The sequence below is a fragment of the Trifolium pratense genome, linkage group LG2 (genome assembly GCF_020283565.1).
Source record: "Trifolium pratense cultivar HEN17-A07 linkage group LG2, ARS_RC_1.1, whole genome shotgun sequence".
Lineage (NCBI taxonomy): Eukaryota > Viridiplantae > Streptophyta > Magnoliopsida > Fabales > Fabaceae > Trifolium > Trifolium pratense.
The window spans coordinates 36480570-36507692 of record NC_060060.1 but is presented as its reverse complement, the minus strand read 5'-3'; the positions used below and the strand labels follow the sequence as shown (position 1 = coordinate 36507692).

The 27123-nt window shown below is 32.5% G+C and overlaps 4 protein-coding genes across 8 annotated transcripts; 3 read left to right on the top strand and 1 right to left on the bottom strand.

Annotated features, from left to right (window-relative positions):
- The first annotated feature begins 2014 nt into the window (after positions 1–2014).
- LOC123907677 lies at positions 2015–4908 on the top strand. Of its 4 annotated transcripts, none has more exons than XM_045958035.1 (9): positions 2015–2097; positions 2286–2408; positions 2500–2586; positions 2922–3049; positions 3307–3403; positions 3499–3576; positions 3673–3898; positions 4377–4600; positions 4726–4908. In XM_045958035.1, exons 2-9 carry the CDS (start codon positions 2307–2309, stop codon positions 4747–4749), a joined length of 966 nt encoding a protein of 321 aa, XP_045813991.1. In that variant the 5' UTR covers positions 2015–2097; positions 2286–2306; the 3' UTR covers positions 4750–4908. The 4 variants fall into 4 exon arrangements, with proteins under 4 accessions (XP_045813991.1, XP_045813994.1, XP_045813992.1 ...); XM_045958038.1 differs by having other exon boundaries at positions 2270–2408; XM_045958036.1 differs by having other exon boundaries at positions 2034–2124.
- Positions 4546–8951, top strand: LOC123907675. Its single transcript, XM_045958033.1, has 11 exons — positions 4546–4600; positions 4726–4783; positions 6099–6233; positions 6322–6445; positions 6533–6619; positions 7134–7261; positions 7406–7502; positions 7608–7685; positions 7773–7998; positions 8285–8508; positions 8622–8951. The coding sequence occupies exons 2-11, from the start codon at positions 4749–4751 to the stop codon at positions 8643–8645; spliced, it is 1158 nt and encodes a 385-aa protein (XP_045813989.1). The 5' UTR covers positions 4546–4600; positions 4726–4748; the 3' UTR covers positions 8646–8951.
- A 445-nt stretch (positions 8952–9396) lies between these two features.
- On the top strand, positions 9397–15679 carry LOC123907674 (tryptophan--tRNA ligase, cytoplasmic). 2 transcript variants are annotated; one of them, XM_045958032.1, is made up of 11 exons: positions 9397–10000; positions 10077–10196; positions 10697–10882; positions 11791–11908; positions 12429–12515; positions 13220–13312; positions 13617–13697; positions 14072–14143; positions 14383–14451; positions 14550–14660; positions 15390–15679. In XM_045958032.1, the coding sequence occupies exons 1-11, from the start codon at positions 9783–9785 to the stop codon at positions 15438–15440; spliced, it is 1206 nt and encodes a 401-aa protein (XP_045813988.1). In that variant the 5' UTR covers positions 9397–9782; the 3' UTR covers positions 15441–15679. The 2 variants fall into 2 exon arrangements, 1 of the variants encoding a protein (XP_045813988.1); XR_006809309.1 differs by lacking the exon at positions 15390–15679 and having other exon boundaries at positions 9603–10000; positions 14072–14148; positions 14550–14607.
- Positions 15680–16313: 634 nt separating this feature from the next.
- LOC123907676 (elongator complex protein 4) lies at positions 16314–20089 on the bottom strand. Its single transcript, XM_045958034.1, has 9 exons — positions 19868–20089; positions 19302–19450; positions 18975–19195; positions 18798–18870; positions 18539–18695; positions 17446–17524; positions 17051–17210; positions 16870–16961; positions 16314–16599 (listed from the first exon to the last, which is right to left on the bottom strand). Exons 2-9 carry the CDS (start codon positions 19429–19431, stop codon positions 16432–16434), a joined length of 1080 nt encoding a protein of 359 aa, XP_045813990.1. The 5' UTR covers positions 19432–19450; positions 19868–20089; the 3' UTR covers positions 16314–16431.
- Between the last annotated feature and the right edge of the window lie 7034 nt (positions 20090–27123).

The window sequence follows — 27123 nt, the reverse complement described above, 5'->3', positions numbered from 1 at the left end:
CATTCGATGACATAGGGAAACCCTAAATTTCATGCAAGATTATTGTTTCTGTATTTAATTTTGAGGCGGAAACTATTGATGAAACTAGAGCCGACGTTGTCATGAGAGACCAAGACAGAGTCCATAAACTTGTTAAAATGCTCATAGATTAAATGCTATTCAATGTGATGGTATTAGGGAAGTCGATACTGTCAACACGATGTCAGCCATGAATCTATCTCTTTGACAAAATGGTTGTGGCAATTGTTTCTTTGATGGGGAGAAGAGAGAGAATGTGGCTTATAATATCATTCGGTAAACTGCTGATATCATCCACCGCCGGTGCTCATTAGACTTTTTCAGTCCGGCAAGATGCGAGATCCCAAAGTGTAATATTGTCGACATGTTATAAGCACTTGTAGCTGAAGCGGTGAAGTTGACTACTCAGTCTGCTGTCATGTCTGCCTGTTTTGATCTCGCTACCTGTTGGCAGAAACTTTGAGCTTGGATAGATTTTCCTTATTGTTGGTTTAGCCTGTTGCATTTTGCTGAACATGTATTGTAGTATTGATGTTGCTCCATTGGTTCTGTGGTGTATGGTGTATAGGCCTTGTTAGTAGCCTTGATATTTGCCTTTTGCAATAGGGATCATTTTAGTGCCTGTCTGCATGTTGGACTTGGATTAATGAATTTGCACTCCTTGTGCATAATCCACTTTATTTAATATCGAGTATAATTTTGCTTCTTAAAAAAAATGAAAATAAAATATGAATACACAAATATTTGACATAATAGATAGAAATGTCATAGATACATTCTAAACATAAATGTATAACTTTGACAATTATATGAATTAAATTTGTCATTAGGCATAAAAACAAATAGTTTTGAAGAACTCTGAACTCGATTTTTAGTATAAATAATTTTTGGTCAAATTTTACTTATCTTAGAGCATCCACAATGAAGCACTTCATTTTTGAGTACTTAAATGGTCCCACATAGACACATCATCAATTTATTATTTTTTTAATAATAGTACCTAATAGGTACTCAACCCCTCAAATGGAGCATTTCTTAAAAAATTCTAAAATGGGTCCCATCAATAACTCCACATCATTAAAATTTGAAATTTAATTTAAAATAATATTGCCAAATTAATTTTTTTTGAATATATTAAATAAAGTGGGTCCCATAAAAAAAAGAGAAAGAGAATTCTTATATTAGAAGTGGTACTTATTAGGTACTAAAATGTGTTGTGCTCCAATAGTAGTACCTAATAAGTACCATGAGTACCTAATAAGTACTACACCATTGGAGATGATCTTACTCTCAAACTCTAAACTATTGGGATTCCCTTCCCCGAGAAACTAGATGTTTAAAAACAAAAAAAACAATAAATGTTGGGAGACGAAAATATTTCATTTTTTATTTTAGAGAATAAAGTTAAAATTTGTTAGGGTATGTTTTAAGAACGAATACTAATTTAATTTTTTTTGAACCTCCAATTTTTTTTGAACCAAACAATCTCAATGAATTTTATTAATTATCAAAAGTTCAATACACGAAGGAATAACCTTAAATTTATGGAAATTAGTTCAAGAATTAGTCGCCCTAGCTAAAGTGTGAGCAACTAAATTCACCTGTCTCCTAATAAATTTAACTTCAAAGTTTACTCATAATAACATAACAACAATAATTTCATTATCGATTAAAAAACTCTAAGTTGTCTCGCCACTTGATACAAATAGTTTCAACTAACACTTGATAATCACTTTCAAATTAGACTCGTTATAAATCTTTACCAGTAATTTCATTCATAACTTGCAATTGCAATAATTCCTAAACTCTAAACTTTAAGTAAATTTTATCCATAATAAATGTATGGGTCATGCTAAACAGTGCCCCCGGGGCACTTGTTAAGCATACCTAAAAAGGAAATGAAAAATAAAATTTATATTGAAAAGACAACTTTTTGTACTTTTGAGGCATTGATTGCACGCATTTCGAGACAGAATTTCTACATTTAGCATTTTCCTAAATGTATTTAGATCCAACTACTGTTAAAAGGAGTAAGTAGCTGATTGTGAGTTTGAAGATTATCGGATCCGTCTGAAAGGAGTAAGTAGCATCTTCTTCGCTAATTCGGTGCGGTTAGCTACATTCACATTCTTCTTGCTCTTTCCATTGTTTTCGCATTTCAATGTTTTTCTCCTTTTGCTACTTCATTCTCTGCTTCTTTTTTTGAGGTCAATGCATTTCAACACTACTATTAATTAATGCATATAACTAGGAGCAATATTTTGCAGGAGGTTTTTTAGCTTTGAGGAATGGAGAATGAATGTCAAATAAAGGGGCCATTGGTAGAAGAATTAACTTTTCTTGAAGGTTCAGCTCCCTTCAATAGTTGTCATGCTTCTACCATTGTTGAGGTTATATAATCAAAAATTAAATTTACCCTTCAAAAAATATGTTAGGGGTTTTTATTAATACAATACAATGTTGTTTGATTTTTGCTTACAGGTTGATAAAGATCATTTTTTGATTGCATATTTTGGGGGTACATCAGAAGGGGCACCTGATGTCAAAATATGGTTGCAGACTTACAAAGTAAATAACTAGTACTGAATAGTTTTTTTTTTTTTTTTTCAAGTAGCCTGGTGGCTAGAAATTCCACCTTTTGGGTTGACCTGGGTTCGAACCCCAGCCCCCGCATATATAATGCAATGTCCCTGCCCTGCTAACTGAGCTAAGCTCACAGGACAGTACTGAATAGTTTTGTAAATGTCAAATGTGCTGTCAAAAAATTCGAGAGAAATTTTGATTTCCAATTAGTCGTCGTAAACTATGCTGTATTTGTACCTTCAATAACTATAGGAGGAGAGTATTGAGCTCTAACATTTTGAATGCTGTATTAATTTTTTGATACACATTTTTGTGGATAGAATGGAATATGGCAATCACCAGTAATTGCTGATGAACAACCAAATGTTCCTATGTGGAATCCTGTGCTATTCAAACTTCCGTCAGACGAACTGCTTCTATTTTACAAGATAGGCCAAGAAGTTCAAAAGTAATGTCTACAATTTCCGTCCTCTTATTACTTCTATTTTTCTCTTGTGCAAGCATTTTATGTTCCAATGCTTTTATTTTATGTAAGGTAGTTGAAACACTTGGGTTTGCTCTATTCCCTTTGGCATAAAATTACGATATATTTTGTTCAATTTCACTACCCTGTATTGCATTATAGACCTAAATGCATATGTGGGATTTTGAGTTTGTTATTTTGTCTCCTTATCGCATTAGCATAATGAGTTTGTTCAATTTCAGATGGAGTGGATTTGTCAAACGATCACATGATAAAGGCGTTACTTGGACAGAAAGAGAACAACTTCCTCCTGGTATATTAGGACCTATAAAGAATAAGGTATAATAGAATTTATTTCCTTCTATAGCAAGAGTTTTGGAATTTATAGCTATGGTGACTACTGACTAGTTCTGAATTTGATTACTATTTCTCAGCCCATTTTGCTAGATAATGACCGTTTAATTTGTGGATCGTCTGTTGAAAGCTGGAACTCCTGGGGCGCCTGGGTTGAGGTTGTAACTTTACTCATCCTAGTTCAGTGGTTGTTCCAAAGATACTCTGAAATTTAGTTGGCTGGCTGACATTTATTGTTTTTGTGTGTGCAATAGGTCACGACAGATTTTGGCAAGTCATGGAGCAAGCATGGCCCAATTTACATTGAAAATGAACCTCTAAGTGTGATTCAACCAGTACCTTATCAGACTGCAGACGGGAAATTATGTGTCTTACTACGATCCTTCGATGGCATTGGTAGAGTATGTATTTCAGAATCATCCGATGGTGGCCAGACTTGGGGATATGCAAAACCTACTCAGCTCCCTAACCCAAATTCAGGTCATTTTTTTTTTTTGGGTACATAATTCAGGTCATTTTTTATAGCTATATATTGCATACTATTTTTGATGCATAATTACGACAGTTGTATCTAACTAGAACTGTAAGAAGTTAAGAACTAGGGTGTTTTTATTGACTTATTTGAGCTAATTTACTGGCATAAGTACTTGTAAGACTGTTCGGGAGAACTTTTGGAAACAACTTACATGTTCTTAAACTCTCTAGGATAACTTATAAAAAGTTAAAAACTTATATGAAAACAATTTGACTTTATTTTATCTTTAGTTATCGCAATAGCTTATACATAAGCACTTATATGATAAACGCTTAATTAAGTTGTTTATCCAAACAAGTTCGGTTGATCATGGATTTGATTAATTTTGGAGTTCTTTACTTCACCATAGGTATCTCTTTATAATTCTATGCTACTTATCAGTTTTGTATATTAATGGCGCTTCCATCTTCTCTCGTTTACTAGGTATTGATGGGGTTAAGCTGACAGATGGCCGTATATTGCTTGTTTATAATACTACATCAAGGGGTGTGCTTAAAGTTGCACTGTCTAATGATGATGGTGATTCCTGGTATGAGGCTCTCACATTGGAGGATTCATCTGGAATGGAATTCTCGTACCCTGCTGTTATTCAAGCTAGTGATGGACTAATACATATTACCTATACATATAAAAGGACACAAATTAAGGTACTCACTTAAATTTTTATGTGGTAGTTTGTCTTTAAATTGTAGGTTTCAGTTTAAAAATAGTTGTATTTCTTTCTCATGCATTTCCTGATAGCATTAACCCCCTAATCTCCTTTTCTTGGCAGCATGTTATTCTTGGGCCAAATTGATGTGGAATAAGTTGTTTCAAATAAGCAGAAACAAGTAATCTTGTCTGTCTCCCAATGATATTACTTTTTATTTCATCAGTATTTTAACTAATGATCAAGAACTATTTTTATGTCATTGTTTATGGCACTTTATGAAATTGGATCTGCTTTGGACCATAACATTATTCTAAAAAAGAAAAAAGATCAATTATTTTCTTCCAACAACCAGTTAATTTTGTTCAGCAATGTTACTTTGCACAAAAATATAACGACAATTCGTTACATCTATACATGTTATTAAGCGAAAGAAGTAGTGTTACTTGCGGCTTTGCGCACATCAATGACATATCAAATAATTTCAGAGTATTTATTTAAAAGTTGACAAAGTCTATATGATATATCATATATATAAAATTTCAATTTGACGGTGCACTTTGCAAAAAGTATAATAATAAATTTGACGGTTGGTTCGTCAAGTCTCAATTGCTAACATTGCTAGGCTGTACATCTTCACCATGTTTGAATTTGGGATTTTGCAATTGTATGTGAGTTTTATGTGGTATGTCTACACGATAAAAAAGAATTGAAGGTCGGATGAATAACTTTTTTTCCAAGTAGTTCAAAAGGCAAAAAGTCCCAAAACCAAACAGAGAAAACCAACCTTGCAACAGATTTGTTACCACACAATTATATGTGAGTTTAATTTCAGTGGATTACCACTTAACTAAGACAAAAAAAAGAAAAGAAAATTAATACTTCCAAAATAGTCTCCGACACAAGAGCTATTGTGTTCTAATCTTTGTAATTGTTTAGACTAATCATAGATTTTTTTTTAGACTCAACTAGTTTCTACATTTATACATTTTTTTAGACAAAACTAGTTTCTACATCTTTCTTTCTTTCTTTCTTCCAAAAACTAGAAATTTATTAATAAAAGTATCATAATGAAAATCTCCACCCACCATTTATCAAGAGTTGCAGAAAATTCACACATTCATATGTTAGAAGTCAGACAACACCACCTCCACAAGATCAAACACCCCAAAATCCTAAGGGCTAAGGCATAGCCAAAACATCAACCCTCTAAGCAAAACAATAACTCTTCAACACCATGAACAAGACATTGAAACCTTTTAACAAGAACAAGAAATAATGTTTGTCTCATATATAATTGTTTTAAAAAATTGACTTCAATATAAAATAACGCAAAGCCAAGCCAAGCTATACAATGATGAAAAGGCAATTAATTTTGTCTGTATATAGATATAAAAGTTTAATGTTTCCTATAAATGTGTCTTTATATCCATACCAAACAAATGAGTTATTTGACTTGTTATTATTTCACTCTCGTGTTATACACGTTTGCACAGTTTGTGTCACGGGCTGCAGAGTTTTAGCTCAACTGTGGAACCAAATCAACCATCAACCATGTCTCTGGTTCTTTCCTTTGTTCATATAGCCTTCTTAATCTCTACTATTACTCATACTGCATACTCATTTTCTGGGTATATATTTCACATTACCAACCCATTATTAGTATATATATGAATTTTTTTTCTTCTTTATTTCATATTCATGTTTTCTGTTGTGCAGGGGAAACTCTACAACATTAGAAGGACATAATAACGGCTACATAAAAGGTCCTGTGGTGGAATACTTCACTTTTCCTGCAAAATCAGTTCCCTTCGATAGTTGTCATGCTTCTACCATTGTTGAGGTAGGTCATAAATAAATTACAATGTAGTTTTTTTCAGGTTACTTCTTTTTTAAGATAATATAATGAGTTTATTTTTTATTTCACCAGGTTGGGAAGGGTCACTTTTTAGTTGCCTATTTTGGGGGCACATCAGAGGGTGCACCTGATGTCAAAATATGGTTGCAGACTTACAAGGTACATATAGATAGTTCAATAATTTACAAAATATACACATGTCTATGTATATACTTATATATGTAGTATGTAGTTAACCAATGTAAGGGATTCGGGCATCTTAAGCAATTAGTCAAGGATTCGATCACTGACTATTATTGCGTATGAAGAAAACCCAGTTGAGAGGGGAAGACACTCCTTGTGTGCCCAACAGGTTCTCGATGGAGATTAGACACTATTAAACGGTGGTGGATTACTTCCTAGCAATAACATGGTCACTAAAAAAAATGTTAATACAATAATTTTATTGTTCTTGTCTTTTTAATTGCAGAAATGTCAAATATATACAAAAAAATGTTGCATTAAAAATATGGATTTCTAAAGTGACTTGCATGTAAAGTGTGAATAGTTTGATTTCAAATCAGTAAAAATCTCATTTTTTGTAGCATATTTGTTTCTTGTTCATGGTTTTGTTATTTGAATCTAAGTTTTTGGCTGCTTGTTTTAATATTGTGAATGGAAATTTGATTGGCAGAATGAAATATGGCAAGCACCTATAGTTGGTGATGAAGAACCAAATGTTCCTATGTGGAACCCTGTATTGTTCAAACATCCATCAAATGTATTACTGCTGTTCTACAGAATAGGACTAGATGTTCAAAAGTAAAGTTTCTACCCTTACACTCTTCATACATATATGCATGTATTTGTATTTGCTTTATAAGCTATGGGAGTTAGGTTCTTTTGAATTAAAGCAATTGAGGATTCATTATGAGCCTAAAGAAGTTGCGGCTTATTTTATTTCAGATGGAGCGGATTCATGAAACGTTCATATGATAAAGGAATTACATGGACAGAAAGAGAACAACTTCCACCTGGTATATTAGGACCTATAAAGAATAAGGTATAGCAAAAAAAAATTGAATAGTAATTTTTACTTTAAGTTTTGAATTTATATTCTTGGAAAAATTTATAATCTCAGTACTTAATTCAATTTGTTTCTGTTCAGCCTCTCTTATTGGAAAATGGTGACTTACTTTGTGGATCTTCTGTTGAAAGCTGGAACTCTTGGGGATCATGGGCCGAGGTTTCTAATAGAACTGATTCTTAGTCATGTAATTAATATTGATCAACTGTTATATAATTATATTCTATAGTTTTTGCATTATAACAGGTTACAACAGATTTTGGAAAGACATGGAGAAAGTATGGTCCAATTTACATTAAGAATAAGACTCTAGGTGTGATTCAACCTGTACCATATCAGACTGCAAAAGGGACACTACGTGTTTTGCTTCGATCCTTTACTGGAATCGGTAGAGTTTATATGTCAGAATCCTTTGATGGAGGCAAAACTTGGGGGTATGCACAACCTACACAGCTCCCCAACCCAAACTCAGGTTAAGTTTTTCCCAATATATTTGTTCAGTGCTACATTTAGATGTGTATTTTTTATATCATCGACATGTAGAGAGGTGATTTACAAATATAAAAACATGTGATTCATATACTTTGTGCTTAAGGTTTGTTTAGTGGTTGCGTCAGGAGGCGTAATTGTTTAGTTGGTTCTGGTGTTCCCTCTCACTCTGAGCCTTACCGAGTAGCTTTAGGTCTCGTCTTACCTTACCTTGGACTGACCTGCATTAATAGCTTATGACATAAATTTCATTTTGTTTGTTGTATTAGGTATTGATGGGATTAAGCTAAAAGATGGTCGTATACTGATTGCATATAATACAATTTCAAGGGGTGTACTTAAACTTGCTCTCTCTGAGGATGATGGTGATTCATGGCATGAGGCACTTACATTGGAGGATACTGTGGGAATGGAATTTTCATATCCTGCTGTTATTCAAGCTAGTGATGGGAGAGTTCATGTGACCTATACATATAATAGGACACAAATAAAGGTATATATGTATATGGCAGTTACACTCTCTTCTTTTGATGGCATTAACATCATTCTGCAAATATCCTGATAACTGATATGACTAACCTCTTTTCCTTGTTTTTATTTGAACAGCATGTTGTTGTTAGGCCAAGGTGATGCAGACAGACCAAATTGTTTTTAGATATTAGATATAGAAGCAGAGAAAACAAGACAATGATACACATAAATAACACAATGATTGTGATTCAATTTCAATGACATGCGTACTCTTTTGCGCGGGGGAAAAGTTTCTCCCTTAGCATATAAGACTTGCATTATTTTATTTTTCTTCCTTTTTTGGCCAATGGCAGTCAAAAACAAGACAAAAAAAATTAAGAATATATAAATGTCTAAACTATGTTACTACATACAAAAATTTACCAATAGCACTATATAATAAGCAAGTCGAGAATGGATGTTTTAGCTTTGCCAACAAACTGAAATTAAATTACTTTTACACAACAAAATATTGCTTCTCACAAAATGGAGTTTTGGCTTGCATGCTATGCCAACTTAAAGAGTAAACAAACATGATCTTAACATATAACTATTGCTCAAGTAAAGAACAAAATATAAGCCTTCTCCCCTTAAAAAATCCTGTTTCCAACCTTACTAAATTTCATTTTTCAGCATGCAAATCTGCGAAAAAAGTAATGCCAATCAAACACAACCATTTTCAAATGAAACACAACATATACAACTAGTGTAAACTTTTTATGCAAAACATTAACAAAAAGAGGGAGGGGGAATAGAGGAGAAAAGGTCAAATGTGCTGTTTCATAAAACTGAAATTTCAACAAGAGCTCAAGCACATTCTAAGCATATATATAAATACATATAGATTATCATAATAATAAAACTCCACCTTTGATTTCGAATAGGGTCGACAAATTTACTCTCATGCGAGGAAAAGACATCAAGATATGCTTCCACCACACTCTGCATGTTGCCAATGATGCCCAATGTGTAGTAACGGGTCATTGAATTCATCTTTACGTTAATTTCTCTCTTTTTTAAGGATTTTAAGATGATCAATCAAATAAGGAAAATTACGAAACTACCCCCTGGTATTTAAACAGAGTTACAAGTATATCCTCCAAACCCTTTCTTTCCCTGTTACGCATCGTATTCTTCTTTCTTCGTTCTTCGTTCTTCGTTCTTGTCAGTTTGTTTGAAAGTAGGGTTAACTGACTGACTTCATCCTCATCACTTCTTTGTGAGCAACATCCCTTGGTGAGTGAGAGAGAGAGAGAAATGGAACCATCCCAAACAACCAATGAACAACAAGAGGAGGAGCAACTGGTTACTCCATGGGAAGTTTCTGCTAGAGACGGAGGCAAAATTGATTACGACAAACTCATTGACCGTTTTGGTTGCCAAAGAATCGATCAATCTCTTGTTCAACGTGTCGAACGCCTCACTTCTCATCCCGCTCACGTCTTCCTCCGTCGCAATGTTTTCTTCGCTCATCGGTATGTTTTTCGCTTTTCTCTGGGTTGAATCAATCTGTCTGCAATTTTACTTGAGAATTTGATTTGTGTGTGCCAGTGATTTTGCTGAGGTTTTGGATGCATATGAGAAAGGAGAGAAATTTTATTTGTATACAGGACGTGGACCTTCCTCTGAAGCTTTGCATTTGGGTCATTTGATTCCATTCATGTTCACCAAGTTAGTGCACTTCAATTTCATTTTATTTTTTTGCTCAAATTGTAATTGTAAGCCTCTCAGTTTCGATAAAAAAAAAAACTTATTTTGTAATTTATAGCATAAGCGATTATCATAGAAGTGCTTATGAATAAGCTGGAAAGTTAAACTGTTTTCGTATAATCTATTACTTGTATTTAGATGCTACCCTGAAGAGCTTATCGAAGTAAGCTGAAAACGTCTTATGAACATGTCATAAGCTGTTTTCGTAAGTTCTCTCAAATACTGCCACAAGTGCTTATGTTAGTTCATAAGTTCAGTGTAGTTTGTTTGAGACTAAGGAGATATTAATATATTATGGTAGAAAGTTTAGTTAAGTTCTTATTCAATAGACTTTTCTAGTAATGGCCCAAGAAAGTTAGATACTTTGATAGGTGAATTGTGGAAATGAGGCTGAGTTCCAAATTTCTGTGATTCCTGGGTACGTTTGTTGACAAGTTAATGTAGTGGAAAATGTTGTGTAGGTATTTGCAAGATGCTTTTAAGGTTCCTCTGGTTATACAGCTCACTGATGATGAGAAGTTCTTGTGGAAAAATCTTACTATAGAGGAGTGCCAAAGACTTGCGAGGGAGAATGCAAAGGATATCATTGCTTGTGGTTTTGACATATCAAAGACATTCATCTTCAATGATTTCGATTATGTTGGCGGGTGAGTTAGATATAATATAAATGCATGTTTTCCCTAAAAATTTATTTTTCAACCATGTTTTCCTATTTATAGAATTTTCTGCATTAGGATTTAGGAAACAGGTCTATGTTATGAAGATTCGACAAATTTTCACCAAATGTTGTCACCTGCCTAACATAACTTTGTCTTTTTCTGGGCATAAAGCGACTTAGGCAATTGGTTTCTATGTGATTCATATTTTATGGCATTTAGGAACGAAAACTAAAATCTTGAAGCCTGTGCACAATTTTCATTTTTCGATGGAAATTGTTGTGGTTAAGTACATACAATAAATAGTCTTTACTGCAGTCTTTCTATTTGGTTTTAGTTGAACCTCGATGAAGATTTCTCTTATTCAGTAGTGCACCAATTCATCCCAAACTTTTCAGACTTTTTATAAGATGAGGCGACTGTCTTTCCATTAAAACATCCAACAATCTAAAACATGTGGGCATTTTAAATTTTATTGGATCCCATATTTAGAAATCATGGTTGGTTGTTTAAAATTTAAATTGATTTGGGGCTTATATTGTACACATCATGATTGGGAAAAAATTATTGAGTGAATTTTGAATTCAGTTGACTCTGTTCTGAAATAAAACACTGCCTTGAAAAATTTCACAATCGGATGTCCTTTTAAATTTGAACACACACATACACATACATTTATAACTCTTGTCATTTGTGAACACTTCTACTGATAACAGAAAAATGAGAACTCTGGTATTGTTTCTGATGAAAATGATTTTTCATTGTATGCTTTTAGCTATTACAATGGTATTTATTTATAGATTATATTAGGCTTAATTGAACATATATATACATCTGAGCTACCTAACATTAAACTAACTATATAGTATATACTGACTGAGAAGAAATTCCCTTTCCAGTGCCTTCTACAGGAACATGGTACAGGTTGCAAAGCGTGTCACTTATAACCAGGCTGTTGGCATTTTTGGGTTCACTGGGGAAGATCATATTGGAAAAGTTAGTTTTCCACCTGTGCAGGTATGGTCCATTTCTTCCCCACCAATATCTGATGTTTCTATTGTCACCTTGACATTAAAGTATATGTATATATCGTATGTTGTAGTTAGTCTGGATAAAATTATAAATGGGTTAAGATTCATGGACTGTTGGACATGAGTGCAAGAATTCAATAAGTTCCTTCAAAATGTGAAGTTACCATTCAACAAGTTAATCATGAATTATTATCGAGTTGATAATTTCTTCTAGATTTCTAGTACCTTGGTTATTAGTGAGTCAAAAATGAAATATTCGACAATATTTATGTTAAACTAAAGAAGTATAAACCTCAGCTTTAGGTTTTCTGGCATCAGGTAGATCTACATCTACATATTGTGACACTTATTTGCAATGGTGGTTTATAAACTAGTATTATATGTGTTTGTTTGTGTGTTTTTAATATATATTGCACCAGTTCCTTTTTATGATCCTATTTGTTTTACAATGATACATATTTTGAGTTTGCTTGGAAATGATTGCATGTGCTTTTTTGTTTATGCAGGCAGTTCCATCATTTCCTAGTTCTTTTCCTCATCTATTCAAAGGCAAAGAGAATCTCCGTTGTTTAATTCCTTGTGCAATTGACCAGGTTTGTTTGTCTGATGCTTTTATATGAAAAAATTTAAGTTGATTTCATTTTAAGATTAACTAGTATGACCATGAATATATCAGGATTCAGGACTCAGGTTCCTATGTTTCTGTAAACTTCTTGCTTTTCTTTTGGGATATTATATTCAAACACATGATGTACGTGTAGCTATAGATATTGAAAGGAATAAGAAATTCGTAAAAAGGATCTGTTTTAACTTAGCGGCAGTTGGCATTTTCTTCTCTTAAGTATTTTACAACTTAACTATTTGTTAGCTAAGGATAAGATCAAGACATTAGCTGCTACTGAATCTTTCACCCGCAGGTCGAGTGAAAAATATCTTAGTTCTTGAATAGTTGCCAAATGTTGATATTCAAAATTAGTTAGTTCATGTCATCTCTTTCCAAATAATAGTAATTAGTTAGTTCATGTCATCTCTTTCCAAATAATAGTAATTAGTTAGTTCATGTCATCTCTTTGAAGTCTTATTATTTGAAAGGCTTTATCGGAGATATGATAAGGCAAACTGTCTGAAAATTGAAAATAAAAAAAGATGGGAGAAAATACATCTACTCAAGAGATTCCCTACCCTTTGCAAATATGATACATTTACTTGAAATAAATCGTTGATGCTCTATACTTCTGTCTAACCCGATGTTCTTGTCATTTTTATTTCTAATAGTGTTTCTTTATGACGTCTTCAGGATCCTTATTTTAGAATGACACGAGATGTTGCTCCTCGAATTGGTTACCACAAGCCTGCTTTGATTGAATCTTTATTCTTCCCTGCATTACAGGTATTATGATGTTGCATAACAGTGCTAATTTATGAAATTAAGATAAACTAATATTGTGCATGTTCATGTATATATTTGCCATTGCATTTGCTTTCATATATGCTATTGCTGTGTATCTGTATGCATGTAACTAATGCAAACATTGGGATCATGTTCTTTAGTCTACAAAGTTTCATGAATCTCGTTTAGAACATGATGAATGTATGTAGCCTTTGAAATATATTATCTCTAAAAATCGTCTCCCTGTATAGTTGTATTTTCTGCCTGATTGCTCAATGCCTTTGTGAAATATAAATGCTTGCAGGGGGAAACAGGAAAAATGTCTGCCAGTGATCCCAATTCTGCAATATACGTGACTGATTCTGCGAAAGATATAAAGAATAAGGTTTGTTTCTGAAATTATTCTTTTTTAATGCTTTGATTTATAATGTGTTGCATACATTTAGCCTTGTAGATCTATTTATACATTGTGACACTAATTAGCTTAGGTCTAGAATCTTCATTTATTGATGTTGTTAATACTATAGTGTATATGCAAGATACAAAAGGGTTTGCTTACACTTTTCCTTGAAATTCATTCAGACTTGATAGTAATCACTAGATCTCAACTCTAGTAATAAACCTTGCTCTACATTACTGGATGATCATAAAATCTAATAATTTGTGCACTTCTCCCCACTGTTTCTTTGGTTTCTCCTTTTTTTTTTATATCAACTTGGCTATGTTCATCTCATCCTCTATATGTGTGGCTATCTGCAGGTAAACAGATATGCATTTTCCGGCGGGCAAGATTCTATAGAGAAACATAGACAATTAGGGGCAAATCTCGAGGTAATGTAAGTTATTGCTGCTTTATTTTGATGAATAATATGCAGTTCTCTTGTAACAAAAATGCAAACAATAGTTCAGATAGATTAATTTGATATATGTACCAATCTGATAAAAACTGATATATTCCATGTTCCTTTATTTGGCCAGTCAATTCCTTTGTCTTTCTTTTGTGCTCCCTTGTCTTTATACGTCTAGATATAGCTAAAAAGTCTAAACATTTGATGGATGACATTATTCAGGTAGATATACCTATCAAATACCTTTCTTTTTTCCTGGAAGATGATGCTGAACTTGAACACATAAAGAAGGTCAGATTTCTATCTTTTTTCCTAAATCGTTTTACATGTAGCTAAATAAGTAAGTCTTGTTTAATTTGTTCTCTGACAATTTCATCATTCTCCCATAGGAGTATGGAGCAGGACACATGCTAACCGGTGAGGTGAAGCAGCGCCTAGTTCAAGTTTTGACTGAACTAGTGGAGAGACATCGGACAGCTCGAGCTAATGTGACTGAAGAGGTGCACACTAAACTAATTACTTTCTTTTACAATAAGTCCTTAATTTAGTCCTCCAAAGTTTAGAGAGTCACAACATTGAGATTTTAAATATTTTCAAAAATACAAAATCTTTTGAGAGGACATTATTCAATGAAGGTCTAGTATGGTGGCACTTTACCCTTTGAAGTAAAACCTTTAGAGGGATAATTTGCTGCATCACAATCTTTTGAGAGGACCAAATTGAGAGTTTACTCTTTTTATAAGTAGGAGTTCCTTTTCTTTATCTGAATTACATGTACCAAACTTGTTAGAGTATACCATCATGCAACTCTGTTACATTTACATAGTGGTTCTGTTCAATTTACTCTGTTCAGAAATAGTTGTAACTAAATTAGGGATGGTATTAGCTGAGTTGCTTACATTATAATGGCCATTTGTCAAAATCTCTTGTAACTAATAACTGACTGGATCCGCCGAGTAAAACCACCTATATAGACTGTGTTGTTGTATATAACTCTAGTTTATTAGTCCGATGGAACGACATTAAGCAGTAAAGATTCATGCTATGTATTCTGAATCGTAAGTCCATATCGATATAAACAAATTTCAGCCTCTATGAAATAATTATCAAACTGATTGTATTGCTTTGGCATTTTTTTGTCTCATCTGTAAGATTAGCTGGACTGAATCCTTGTATCCATATTGTCACTTACATGTTCTAAAACTTACCTTTTTCCATATTTCTTTCAGATAGTGGATGCATTCATGGCTGTCAGACCACTTCCCCACATGTTTGACTGAAGAAGTTACCTTAATCAACCCTTATTGGCTCAAATATTGCTTCGAAATCAAATGGATAACTGGAATTCATTTGTTGAACTTCAAATTGATTTTTCTGTTAACATTTCTGTATTAAGATTTTGTGATAGACATATCAATATTAGTTCAAATGACAACTTCAGGTTCAGTTTTTCCTTTTGTAAGGTTTTGAGTGATACTTATAAATGATTCCATTTTAGGACTGATTCCTAAAATCTAAATTGCAGACTAAAAAAAGTTGATTTCCAGATGAAAAATAGGATTAAGAAGCTTTTTGAATGTGCTTGATAGCTTGAGTGAGTAAAGCACTCAACAACAATGATTATTTATATACACTTCATATGAGTAATTACGTGTTATGTTTACAAGAAGAAATAAATTAAGTCCAACTCCTTAAATACATTAATGTAAACTTACATGAACCTAAGATTTTCAATGGCAAACATAAAAATGAATTTTACTATTTCCAACACTCCGCTCAAGCTCATGAATAGGTGTCCAACAGCTTGGATACAATTCTTAGTGAGAATATTTGCAAGTTACCCTTGTGAGGACACACATGGGGTGCAAATCTATACACTATCAAGCTTCTCCCCAACGAAGTGTAGTTGCTGTTAGTGTGAGAAGTTGATTCAATTGACCTAAATTTTTAGTTATCCAAAAAAAAAAAGTCTATCAGACTCGATATGATTAGTCAATCATGTTGAACTGGGTTTTGTGTTATATTGATAGCTGACATGCTAATACATATTGCTGTTTACTCACAAGTCACAGCTCATCAATGATTAAGAATGATTTGTTCACTCATATGTTACTTTCTTTCTCTGATAAGATGTGCAACTCATGAAGCTGGGATTGAGCAATCAATTGACAAATACTGGTATAAAATTTCATTTAAATTCCTTGATTATCAAAATATCTTGAGCCAGACTAACTATTGCTACAAAAACTAAAGTAATAAATAAGGTGTATTCTAAAAATCAAGTGACCCAGCTTTAGTTGACCCAGAGCAACTGCCAGATGTGTTATATGAACTCCCACTTGAACCATCAACTGGGGCTTGATTTAGACATTCTAGAACCAAATATCTCCTTTTGTGCAATTTTATTGAGAATGTTGTGGTCTCGAGAATCACGGGAACCTGCAAATGGAAAAAATCACAGTCAACACAAGCGTGTTCGGATAGAACAAAATGAAAGAAAATGGTAGGTTCTAGAAAATCCATTTTTTTTCCTCCTATATATTTGTTAGGTTTGGCCGACAAAAATGTAGAGTTGTAAGGTATTGAATGTACATATAGATGGAATGACATATAACTTGATAAATGGATGTAAACAGTAGTTGCTCATGTGCATTAGAGGAGTAAATGAATATCATGTAGAAATAAATCAACATCAAGCAAGAATATAACCTGTGTATTTAACCGTGCAACTTTATGTACATTAAGAAGTCCAACCATGTCTTGGTAACCAGTGAGGAGTTTTGCCATTTCCTTGTCCTCGTCTAAAACAAGTATAGTCTAGTTGTGACATTTGAGTTAATTGATAAATAAACGCATGAAATTTAGAAGTTGATTATGATTATTTATGAACCTGGAATTGCTCTGACAGAAAGCAAGGTGTCCGCCATGTGTTGCAATCTTTTTGAACAAGATGGAGAAAGAAGTGAAGGTGGAAATGATACAAGAACAACAGCATTTGAAGACCGGGCCATGGCTTTTAGGGACCTAATAAAGGATAGCATATGCCACTCCTGCAAAAACAATGTTATATTAACACATTTAAAATTAGGAAAATAGTTAAACTGAGATCCAAGAAGGATCACGTGACAGGATTTTCCATCAGATAAATACTTTACTATGGAGGGAATGTGAAATTAAATAGAAATAGTCTAATAGAACATACAGTTCAAAGACAAATGAGAAAACTTAGTTCAAAACCATGACAGAAAGAAAAAAAGAAACAAAGTAAAAAGCATATTAACTCACCATGTTTGCAAATTTGCATTGTGGAGAACAGAATGATTGAATTGCAATACGGCCAGCAGAGGAAATATTTGCTTCATTTCTGCCAATGCCATCCATAATGTTAGTGAATGAAATTTGAATAGAAAGCGAGCCATTTTTAAATATAAAATTAATACATCACCACCAGAGTAGTCTTTGTCACAACTCACAACTCAATTAATGCAATACAATACAATAAATTCATAGGGAATTAGCTTAGACTTATAGAAAAGGTCCATCTCTAATTAATTACTTGTATATCCCAATCATGTTCCTATGTAGTCAAAGATCATCAATACTGCAATTTTGCTTGGCCTTTTAAGTCCAGCCAGCATTCAAGAGGATGACATTGGAGGGAGTTCTTTATTTTCCTAGTAGAAGTTACTTATAATTTTCCAACTTAACATTTCCCCACTAGATGGAGTCGATTATATAGATAGACTCTATTTTTATTTTTTTTGACTAAATAGATAGACTCTATTTAGTCATGTATTAAGTTCATAGAATTCTATTTACATCTAGATGTCTCTTAGAATTATAATTTTCCTTGCTCTCCCTTTCATCTAATAACTACTTCACCATCCTCCATCTCTTCTATCTAGTCAACTCTTCTTACCAGTGCGTCAATCTATTTACATCTAGATGTCTCTTACCTGCCCAAATAGTCAGTCACATACAGTATTGCATTGTGGGTCTTATAGCTTGATAGAATTTTCCTTACAATTGCCCAATTCCCATTAACACTACCTAAAAAATCTACCAGATAGCTGTAACATAGAGGACAGTGATCCAGGTCATAAACTGCACACGGCACAACGACAAAGTCTTATTCTACAAGGTGGAGTCGATTATATGGATCAAACAATGTCATTAAACTAGATACACCTATTGTCCAAATACCAACATTAAACTTTTTCCTACTCTATTCTATTCAGGAAAACTTGGCCCAACGTAAATAAATTGTTGAATACTTTCAAGAACATATTACCCTGAAATCTTAAGCTACTAGGAGACCTAGGAACCATCCTATATCTCTAAAAAGTACATTTCAAAAAAGTGCTATAGTTCACCACACCTTGAGAATTGAGATAGAAATTTAGCACACTGATCTTGAAGAGAAGCAAGGTCTGGAGAATCTTGGATGCTAACACAACCTACATTCATGCCACTATAAAAATGTCTATCCAGAGGCTTCCGCAAATCTAAATCATTGCAATAATCTTGCTGAGCACCTGTGCAACATAAGTATGATTCTAACTCAATAAGATTTATACACTCTCAATATTACATTGATATAAGAACAAACCATGAGAGAAAATTATGGACAAGCTTACCATTATTAGAGCTGATATTTAACTGAGGATCAAAGTACTTCTTGTATTGCCAAGCAATTCTCAAATCCTTTTCCTAAAACCAAAAGTGTAATAATAAACAAATTACACAACCACGAAAAACTTAAGAATAGTTTATATATTATACACGATCAAAGTGCAACGGACAAACTAAATTACATTGGTAAGATCTCGAGTTTTATCCTCTTTAGCTGACGCGGGAGCAGGCAAAGTACCAAGAAAGCCTTTAGGGTCTCTAGAAGCACTAGCATACAAGAGTGGATGTTTATGTATTAGTCCCTGAGACATAAAATTTCTCAATAGAAGCATATGATGAGGTGCTTCTGCATCTTCCATAATCATGACAAGGCTACCAAGAGTATAACCGCCACCTAAAATCTCTATTTAAAAATAAAATAAAAAAAGCATAAGAATCTATCATGAAAAGACACTAATAAATAACAATTGATTAATTTACTATTTGAAGGAAGTGAAAGAGATATTTACTGTCGAGATCTGGAATCCCAGACGATAGGAATGTTGTCCCATTAGGGCCATGCTTGAGTCCCGAATTCTGAGATGTTACAGTCGACACATTACGAGAAAAACTACTACCTCTAGTCCTTGTTGCAGCCATTCAATAGTCACGATGAGACCTGAAGGAAAACATGTTATGTCTCTGTAAGATATGATGTACTGTAAGTAATTAAGCATCATGGTTCAAACTTACATTGCAGTATAGTATTAGTATTAGTATAGAGTAAACTACTCAAACTTCCGAATTCGGCATAATCATTATAAACCATTAATTTAAAAACATTCTCAACTATCTGCAAATAATTTAAAAACATTATTTGATAAGCTAAATTCTAACATTATCAACTATACGTAGTCTATGAAGCACAGACACCGGACACAACACTCTACACGTGTCCAACACCAGACACGCCTTTAATCAGAAGTGTCAAGAATCATATACTATATACAAGATCACTTAGATTGTGGAAACCCCAAATTGTGATTTTTAGTTTTAAATTTTCAAAAACCACAAATTGTGAAATTGTGATATTTACCTTTGTTTCAACTTCAATGGAGACTGAGTTTCTGAGAATAGGAGGAGTAGGGCGGCGCCGATTATGGGTGGCTGGCCGTCGGTCGCTTGGTCGACTGATGGTGGTGATGGTGGTAGACTGGTGGTGGTGTCACGTTTCTAGTGGTGGTTCCCACGCAAGGGTACTCTTCTTTTTCTTTACTTTTTTTTCTTTCTTTTAGAAACTGGGCCTTTACATTTTGATGAAATAGTTTACTTTTTGCACCCTCTTATTTACTAATATTTTTTTGCGTAAAAATGTTTTCCTAATTAAACTATACTTTATATTTATTTAATTTAAAAAAAATAATCATAATTACTTGATTTTTATTCCATTTCAGAAAAATTAGTTGATTTTTATATATATATTAAAATCATAGTATAAAATTAAGTTTACAAATACTATTGTAAACATAAATTAAATTTTAAATATCTAGTAGTACAACATTGGATTCTGATTGCAACTACGTACGTCGTGATTGCACTACTTATAAATTTAATTTCAATTATCTGCGTTGAGCGACAAAGGCATCAAATTGTTTATATGCTTTGAGCCTTAAGGACAAAGCACAATGATGAAGAGGAAGTTTCAAACAAGTCCAAAGAGTGTCTCGTGGGAATATGTAGTAGTACTTTTCAGACTTTGAAAGTGATATGAATTAATCACCACCACAATATGCTGACGACATATGATTTATATGAACTACAGTATTATTATATATAGAATAATTTCAATAAACATCATAAAAGAATAACGGTGTTAAATATAAGATGATAAAAAATATATATGATGGTCTAAGGCAAAAATGTTAACACTTCAAGTTAGTAACAACTCAATATAAATGTGTATGAATTGTGTGAATTATGTGTACTTTGAGAATGAGTGCATAGACGTATATGTAGGCGTGAGAATCTATGAAGATATGCATAACAATCTTGTAAGCCCCTTCACGTGAGTAAAATTTAGGATAGTAAATCTCATGCAAGGGGTGATTTATCCGCTACATAGGGTGTAGTGCGTAAGGAGTTAATGTGACTTTATTTGGATGTGGATGAATCATATTTGGACCTTAATTAATGTATATTGGACCCTTGAGTAATATGAACTTTAGTTCGGTCTGGAATAGGTTTCATCTAACTTAACTTTCTTGTTTTTGCCTTTATTTGGAATAAATGAACCGGCAAATATCGATATTGTTAAATTTTTTAGTTACAGGAGAGAAAAAAATTAAGCAGCACAAACCTTCAAACATCTCCCAAGGTTCATCATGGATTCAGTATGTGTGTGTCATCCATGTTTCTTTTTTAAAGGGGGAAACACATGTAAAAGCACCCCAATGAACCATTTAAGCAACCACGAACCTTCAAACCCGTCCCAAGATTCATCATGGATTCAGCATGTGCGTGTCATCCATATATTTCTTTTTTAAAGGGGGAAATACAGGTGAAACACCCCAATGATCCATTTAACCCCTTATAAGAGGTCAGGATTTAGGGTTTAAAGTAGCACATGCATCAATCAAATCCCATACCCCCAAGATGATATTGTTAAACTAAACATATTTATCTGGTTCAAACTTGTGACCTCACAATTGTGAGCGAGTTCTAAGTAATAGTTGTCTTGTCTACGATCCAAACAGAAAACCTTGTTAGCATGTACAAATACATGACCTGATGGTATTACTAGCATATATGTAAAAGAAACATTTATGAGATTGTTATAAAATGGTGATTAGTAATTGATTAGTAATATGGTTTTACATTTTAGTATATATATATATATAAAAGATAATATGGTTTGGGTGCAACTGATAGTGATAACAGCCATTTTGAATTAAGACCAGAACCATTTTGACAAATCATTTTAAACATTTTAAACTTTTATAGTAATAGTTTCTATATCAAGCTATCAATTGACTCAACACAATGCTGTCGTTATTGTTTGACCCAAGTAACCCTGCTATTAAATATACCACCTAAATCCATAGATGTATTCGACAATGGTGATAGCAAAGGAGTGAAGGACAGATATTATCCAAGATGCAATTATGAATTTGGTTGGAAGTAGTTTAATTCTCAATATATATTCCATTCATTTTTAATGTGTAGGTCCTATTAATTAAAATGAATGAGAATAGCAACGATATACTAATTATATATGGCTAGCTTCCCATGTACTATAACTACTAAAAAAGGCCTACATTTTTACCTTATATCTAGGTCACTAACTTTAAAAATACTATTCATCAACTTCTTGCTAGAGATTTGGATGTTGTGGTTATCATACGCTCCGGGAGGATAATTTGTGTGCGGATGTGTTGGTTAAGATAAGTGCTTTTTCTGAGTCGCGTTTAATAAAATTTCTACACCGCTTAGTTTTTATTCGGCTCTTAGTTTTTCTACTTTGTAACAAAAAAAAACATGGTAGGCATTGCCCAACATTGTATACAGGAGTGCGTAAATGGAACCATAATTGTTTTTCTTATTTTTTTTAAAGGTCAATTTTTTACCTTCGGGCCGAGGCTTGAAATAGCCTGGGCCGGCCCTGTCTATATACAATTATATTAATTGTCTATTAAGAAAAGTTTATTTAAAAATAATGTAAACAATTGCACTCAATATTACTAAAGTAAGTAATTTATGAATCAAGAAAAAGTAGTAATCGATTTTATTATCAATTGATGTTAGGTTCAAATAGTAGCATTTGCTCTAATGGGCCTTATATTAGGGCCTTTGGTATTATCATTGAATCAATAGGGTGTGGGCCCCTTGAAGGAATGGGTGTCTTCAAAATTTGTCACAACTTTAATGAGCACATTTTTAAAAAATAACTTTTTATGGCTTATGGCTTACAAGAATCTTAATTCTTAATTACTACAACTTGAATTGAAAGGATTAGGTGTGGTAGTAATAGTATGGTTAAAGGATATTACGTAGGCAAAGCATGCTTCCTTTTCAATAGATAGATATAACCAAGTGACTCATTTTCACGTCAGAGAAGTGCTTTTGTTGATTTGTGCTAGAAAGCTAGCTAAAAGCTTGTGTGTAAAGTATGAGGAGAGATATTGATTAGTAAAGTGTTTGAGCATGGAAAAAAAAATACTTCATCACTATATAGTTAGTGGAGAAAAAGTAACTTTTTATATGGCTTCTTCTAAGTGGGATTTTCTATAGTTAGTAACACTTTAAGGATTCCAAGTAATCAAAAAGTTTAAAGTAAAGATCAAGATGCCTTGTGTTTATTCAAACAAAAACTTTTTGAGGTGGGAATTTGGCATTTTCTTTGTATCCATTATATGATGAAAATGTAACAAATATTGTAGAAAAATAAAGTGGAATATATAATAATAGGTATTATATATATGGGGCGGTGCTCCTCTCATTATAAGGAGCTAACTAGCCTTAATTTATAATCTATATATGAATTCCTGTGGAACCATGAGTCATCATATATATCAAATATATAAAGCAATTATGTTAAATAATAGATACACCTAATAATTTGATTTTTCACTTTTGAGAGAGAATATGCTTTATTTGAAAAAATTTGCAATCATTCTAAGTATATTGTCAAGTACTAGTATTATATATCAAGCATGCATCACGCCATTTTGTTATTTTTTTATTATTTTATATCCATATGTTTTTAAACCGTAATATCATAAATACAGTTTACTTTAGTAAATTATAAAATGTTCAATTGTCAATGCTAAAACTTTTTTGACTATACAAACATCAAGTTTGTGAATGAAAAAACATGTTTGAAATGGTAAGACTCCGCATTTAAGTTATTAGTTTTTTGAGCAAAACATAATCATTGACGATTAAAAATAATATTTCAACCACAAAGTATTATTTAATTTGTGCTTTGTGGTGTGTTGGATCAATTAATTTAATTTATTTTGCTTTACTTTGCTTCTTTAAAAAAACGTAATATTAATTTTTTGTTCAATTAATAATGAATTAATATGGTAAAAAATTGTGGCTTCTTTAAATAAGTGGTTAGAGATTCATCTTGTGTTTCATAAGTTATCCAACAAAAAATAGCTACGGTGGTGAAGAAAAATGTATTATTTTGGTCAAACTGCGATCGAAATGGGCTAGAACTACATGATGTTAGCCGGATAGTGGTGGTGAAAAAAAATTACTAACAAAAAATACCCTAAAAATAATGTTTGCCCTTTGTTTTCAAAAGGAAATGATGGTAAAATATTTCTTCTATGTAAAAAGGGGGAACCAACGGTCTACTTTTGCTTGATTGGTGCTCTTCTGCCGACTGAGTCTTCTCTTCAAAAAAGCAAAACCACTTTCTTTTATTCTAATCTAAACTTGAAAAAGGAGAAGAAAAAAGTGGGGAAAATGATGGAAATAGGAGAGATTGAAGGGAGGCACAAAAGTCTACTTGCTTTGAGTGCAAGAAGCTACCAAAAACTTTTTAGGAGAGATGGCTCAAATTTCTTCTTAGTTGTGAATGATTTACTTTTTTCATTGTTTGCTTAAAGTTTGACCTTGATGACATGATTATAGTCTACTTTTTACATGTCTTTAATAATAATAATAAAAGGCCTGCTAAAAGGTGGTGCTTGCCTTGCAATATTGAAAAGTGTCATGGGACCTTTTGCCTCATTATATTCATTCCATCAATTGCCCTTTTGTGGGAGACCTTGTATGTGTCACTTATTCATCATATAAAATCATTTAACTTATGGGAAATCTGTTTATCACCTTCCTTTCCATAATAAACTTAATATGAGTACTTACTTAGGAACCTTTGAATGAAGTGACATATGTATTTTTTTGCTTAACAATTGATCATGAGTTTAAATTTAGGAGAAAGTTTTGAACAAGAAAAATGAATTTCATTAATTAATTAAAGAACAACAACTCCTATGTATCACAAGGAATGTCAAGCAGAACGTCAAGCGTTTACATCAACAAAATACTAGTCAATCAATGTCGGGGCTCGACCACTATGAGAATTTAAGTTGAGATAATTTTAGAACAATGAAAAGTAAAACATCAATTAAAAGATAATTTTAGAACATCAATAAAAAAAAATAGATAAGTTTAATACAATATTTTAGACAACTATTTTTTTAATATGTGTGATAGTGGAGTAGAGTATTATCTAAAGTTGTTTATATAAAAGACGATGTAATATTTAGATGGATACTTGAAATGGAATCAAGGGTTGTTGCTATCTTTTACTTAGATGAAAATAACGGGTGTCTTGGAATCATCATAGGTTCTCTATTACCCGTGGGAAGGCATAGGAGTGGGGGATACTACTTTTCTATTGTGAAGGAACCAACTATTAAGCAACAACAACACCTTTTGACAATCATACTAACGAGGTAGTAAACACTAATTTGGAGAGATATTGAAATTGAATGTGTGGGAGAGGGAAGAAGTAAATTGCTAGTGAAGAAAAGAGTACTTGTATGTAAGTAAAAAAAAGAGTACGTACTTATTGTATGTGTGTGTTAGGAAGGGCGGTCCAAGGGTAAGATGGGAACCGGAAAATTTTACTCAAAATATAGGGATGAAAGTATAATTATAAGGGTAAAAAATTTATAGGACAATCACTTTAGGCCTATTTTCTTTAATATTATAAGATCTCGTTCTATTAGTCTTTGTTTAACCGGCAAATATATATATTGTTATGTTTGACATTGTCACCTAGGTTTGAACAAAAAAAATTATATTTGCATATGAATTTTAGTGGCATTTATCATTTCATCTACGCACAAAAAAGAGCCTTCATATTTTATTAATTTCAAATGTAAAATTAACAAAATCTCATATAAATTGTCTCAACAATTAAACCAATTGACTTTATTATCAATTAAAAATAAATATTAATTTAATAAACAAAGTTTGGGCACTTGTAGTGCTACGGTGATTGAGCACTCGGATGTGTTGGAAGGTCTTAAGTGCGCTTGAAACTTGGAGTTTCTACGTGTGAAACTTTTGGTGGATTCCAAGATTTTGGTACATATGTTAACTGGTGATGAGAGGATTTGTCCGTCAAAATGGAGCTTACGTCAACATATTAGAATGGAAGGTGAATATTAATCGGATTTTGATCCTCTCCTTCACTCTCCTCTTCATTTCTCTCAATCCTCTCTATCTCTCTCTTAATCTCACTCTCTCTCATTATTATTTTAAATTTTTTTATTGAAGAGAGAGATTGAAATTAAGAGACAAATAGAGAGAATTGAGAGAGATGAAGATGATAGTGAAGGAGAGGATCCAATCACATATTAATCACTCATAGTCATATCGTGAAGCTAATATGTGTGCAAAACGTTGCTGACATTTTAGGGGTTAGCTTTCCACATGTAGTTAGTGTGTAATTCTTATATTGGGCTCTAACCCTCTTGATAATAAAAAAAGATATTTAACATACGATTTTAAAAGAAAAATTTAGTAAATTTTTCAAAATGTTTTTATGGACTTTAAAAATATCGCATCACTAAATATTTGCTCTAGGTCTCTTAATATGTTGGGACGGTCCTAAACATATATATGAAGTTTTTTAAAGGGAGAAATAAAGATAATGATACTTAGACACCTCTAATTATATTATTCAACATTCACTTTAACACTTTATTTTATTTATCTCTCTTTCTTTTTTTCCTTCAAATAATCTAATGTCTAAAAATTTCACCTTTAAAATGGATAAGTGGGATGACCGATGTTCGAACTCAGACCTCCTACATATATAATGCAATGTCCTAACAATTAAGCTAAACTCACATTACATTTATCTCTCTTTCAATTTTATTATCAGTATATAACATTTATGGGAAAAACGTTATTTTAATATCAATTTTTAAACAAAAATACAACAAACATAAATATTCATGCCACTTTTTAATACTTTTTGCCTGCATGGAAAATCGTGCATAAAAAAAAGTAAAATATGAATGTTGTATATTTGTAATCAAAATCAATCGATTAAGGTGTCTAAAATTGCATAATATGGACAAAACATGGTTTTTATTTTCTTTACATAATGGACAAAATATTGTAGGTACAATCTCTCAGACATCATTATTGTCGATTCACATTATATTTTTTAGATTCCCTACACTTATTCCGTTCAGATGTTAAATTCATTATTATTCTCTATAATTCAAATTTGATTTTATTAAATTTAAATATAAAAAATGATAGCTAGTGTCTTTCACTAAACACTAATGAAGAAAACCAAAAGAATTATTTTAAAAATTGTGA

Coding starts and splice junctions, on each gene's coding strand:
- LOC123907677 (XM_045958035.1), top strand. CDS start 2,307: ATGGAGAATGAATGTCAAATAAAGGGGCCATTGGTAGAAGAATTAACT. Junction 3,050..3,306: donor ATAGGCCAAGAAGTTCAAAA/GTAATGTCTACA, acceptor GTTCAATTTCAG/ATGGAGTGGATTTGTCAAAC. Junction 4,601..4,725: donor ATAAAAGGACACAAATTAAG/GTACTCACTTAA, acceptor TTTTCTTGGCAG/CATGTTATTCTTGGGCCAAA.
- LOC123907675 (XM_045958033.1), top strand. CDS start 4,749: ATGTGGAATAAGTTGTTTCAAATAAGCAGAAACAA. Junction 6,234..6,321: donor ACTGCATACTCATTTTCTGG/GTATATATTTCA, acceptor TCTGTTGTGCAG/GGGAAACTCTACAACATTAG. Junction 7,503..7,607: donor TAGGACCTATAAAGAATAAG/GTATAGCAAAAA, acceptor GTTTCTGTTCAG/CCTCTCTTATTGGAAAATGG.
- LOC123907674 (XM_045958032.1), top strand. CDS start 9,783: ATGGAACCATCCCAAACAACCAATGAACAACAAGAGGAGGAGCAACTG. Junction 10,197..10,696: donor ATTCCATTCATGTTCACCAA/GTTAGTGCACTT, acceptor AATGTTGTGTAG/GTATTTGCAAGATGCTTTTA. Junction 13,313..13,616: donor TATTCTTCCCTGCATTACAG/GTATTATGATGT, acceptor AAATGCTTGCAG/GGGGAAACAGGAAAAATGTC.
- LOC123907676 (XM_045958034.1), bottom strand. CDS start 19,431: ATGGCTGCAACAAGGACTAGAGGTAGTAGTTTTTCTCGTAATGTGTCG. Junction 19,196..19,301: donor TGGGATTCCAGATCTCGACA/GTAAATATCTCT, acceptor ATTTTTAAATAG/AGATTTTAGGTGGCGGTTAT. Junction 17,211..17,445: donor AATGCAAATTTGCAAACATG/GTGAGTTAATAT, acceptor TTGTTTTTGCAG/GAGTGGCATATGCTATCCTT.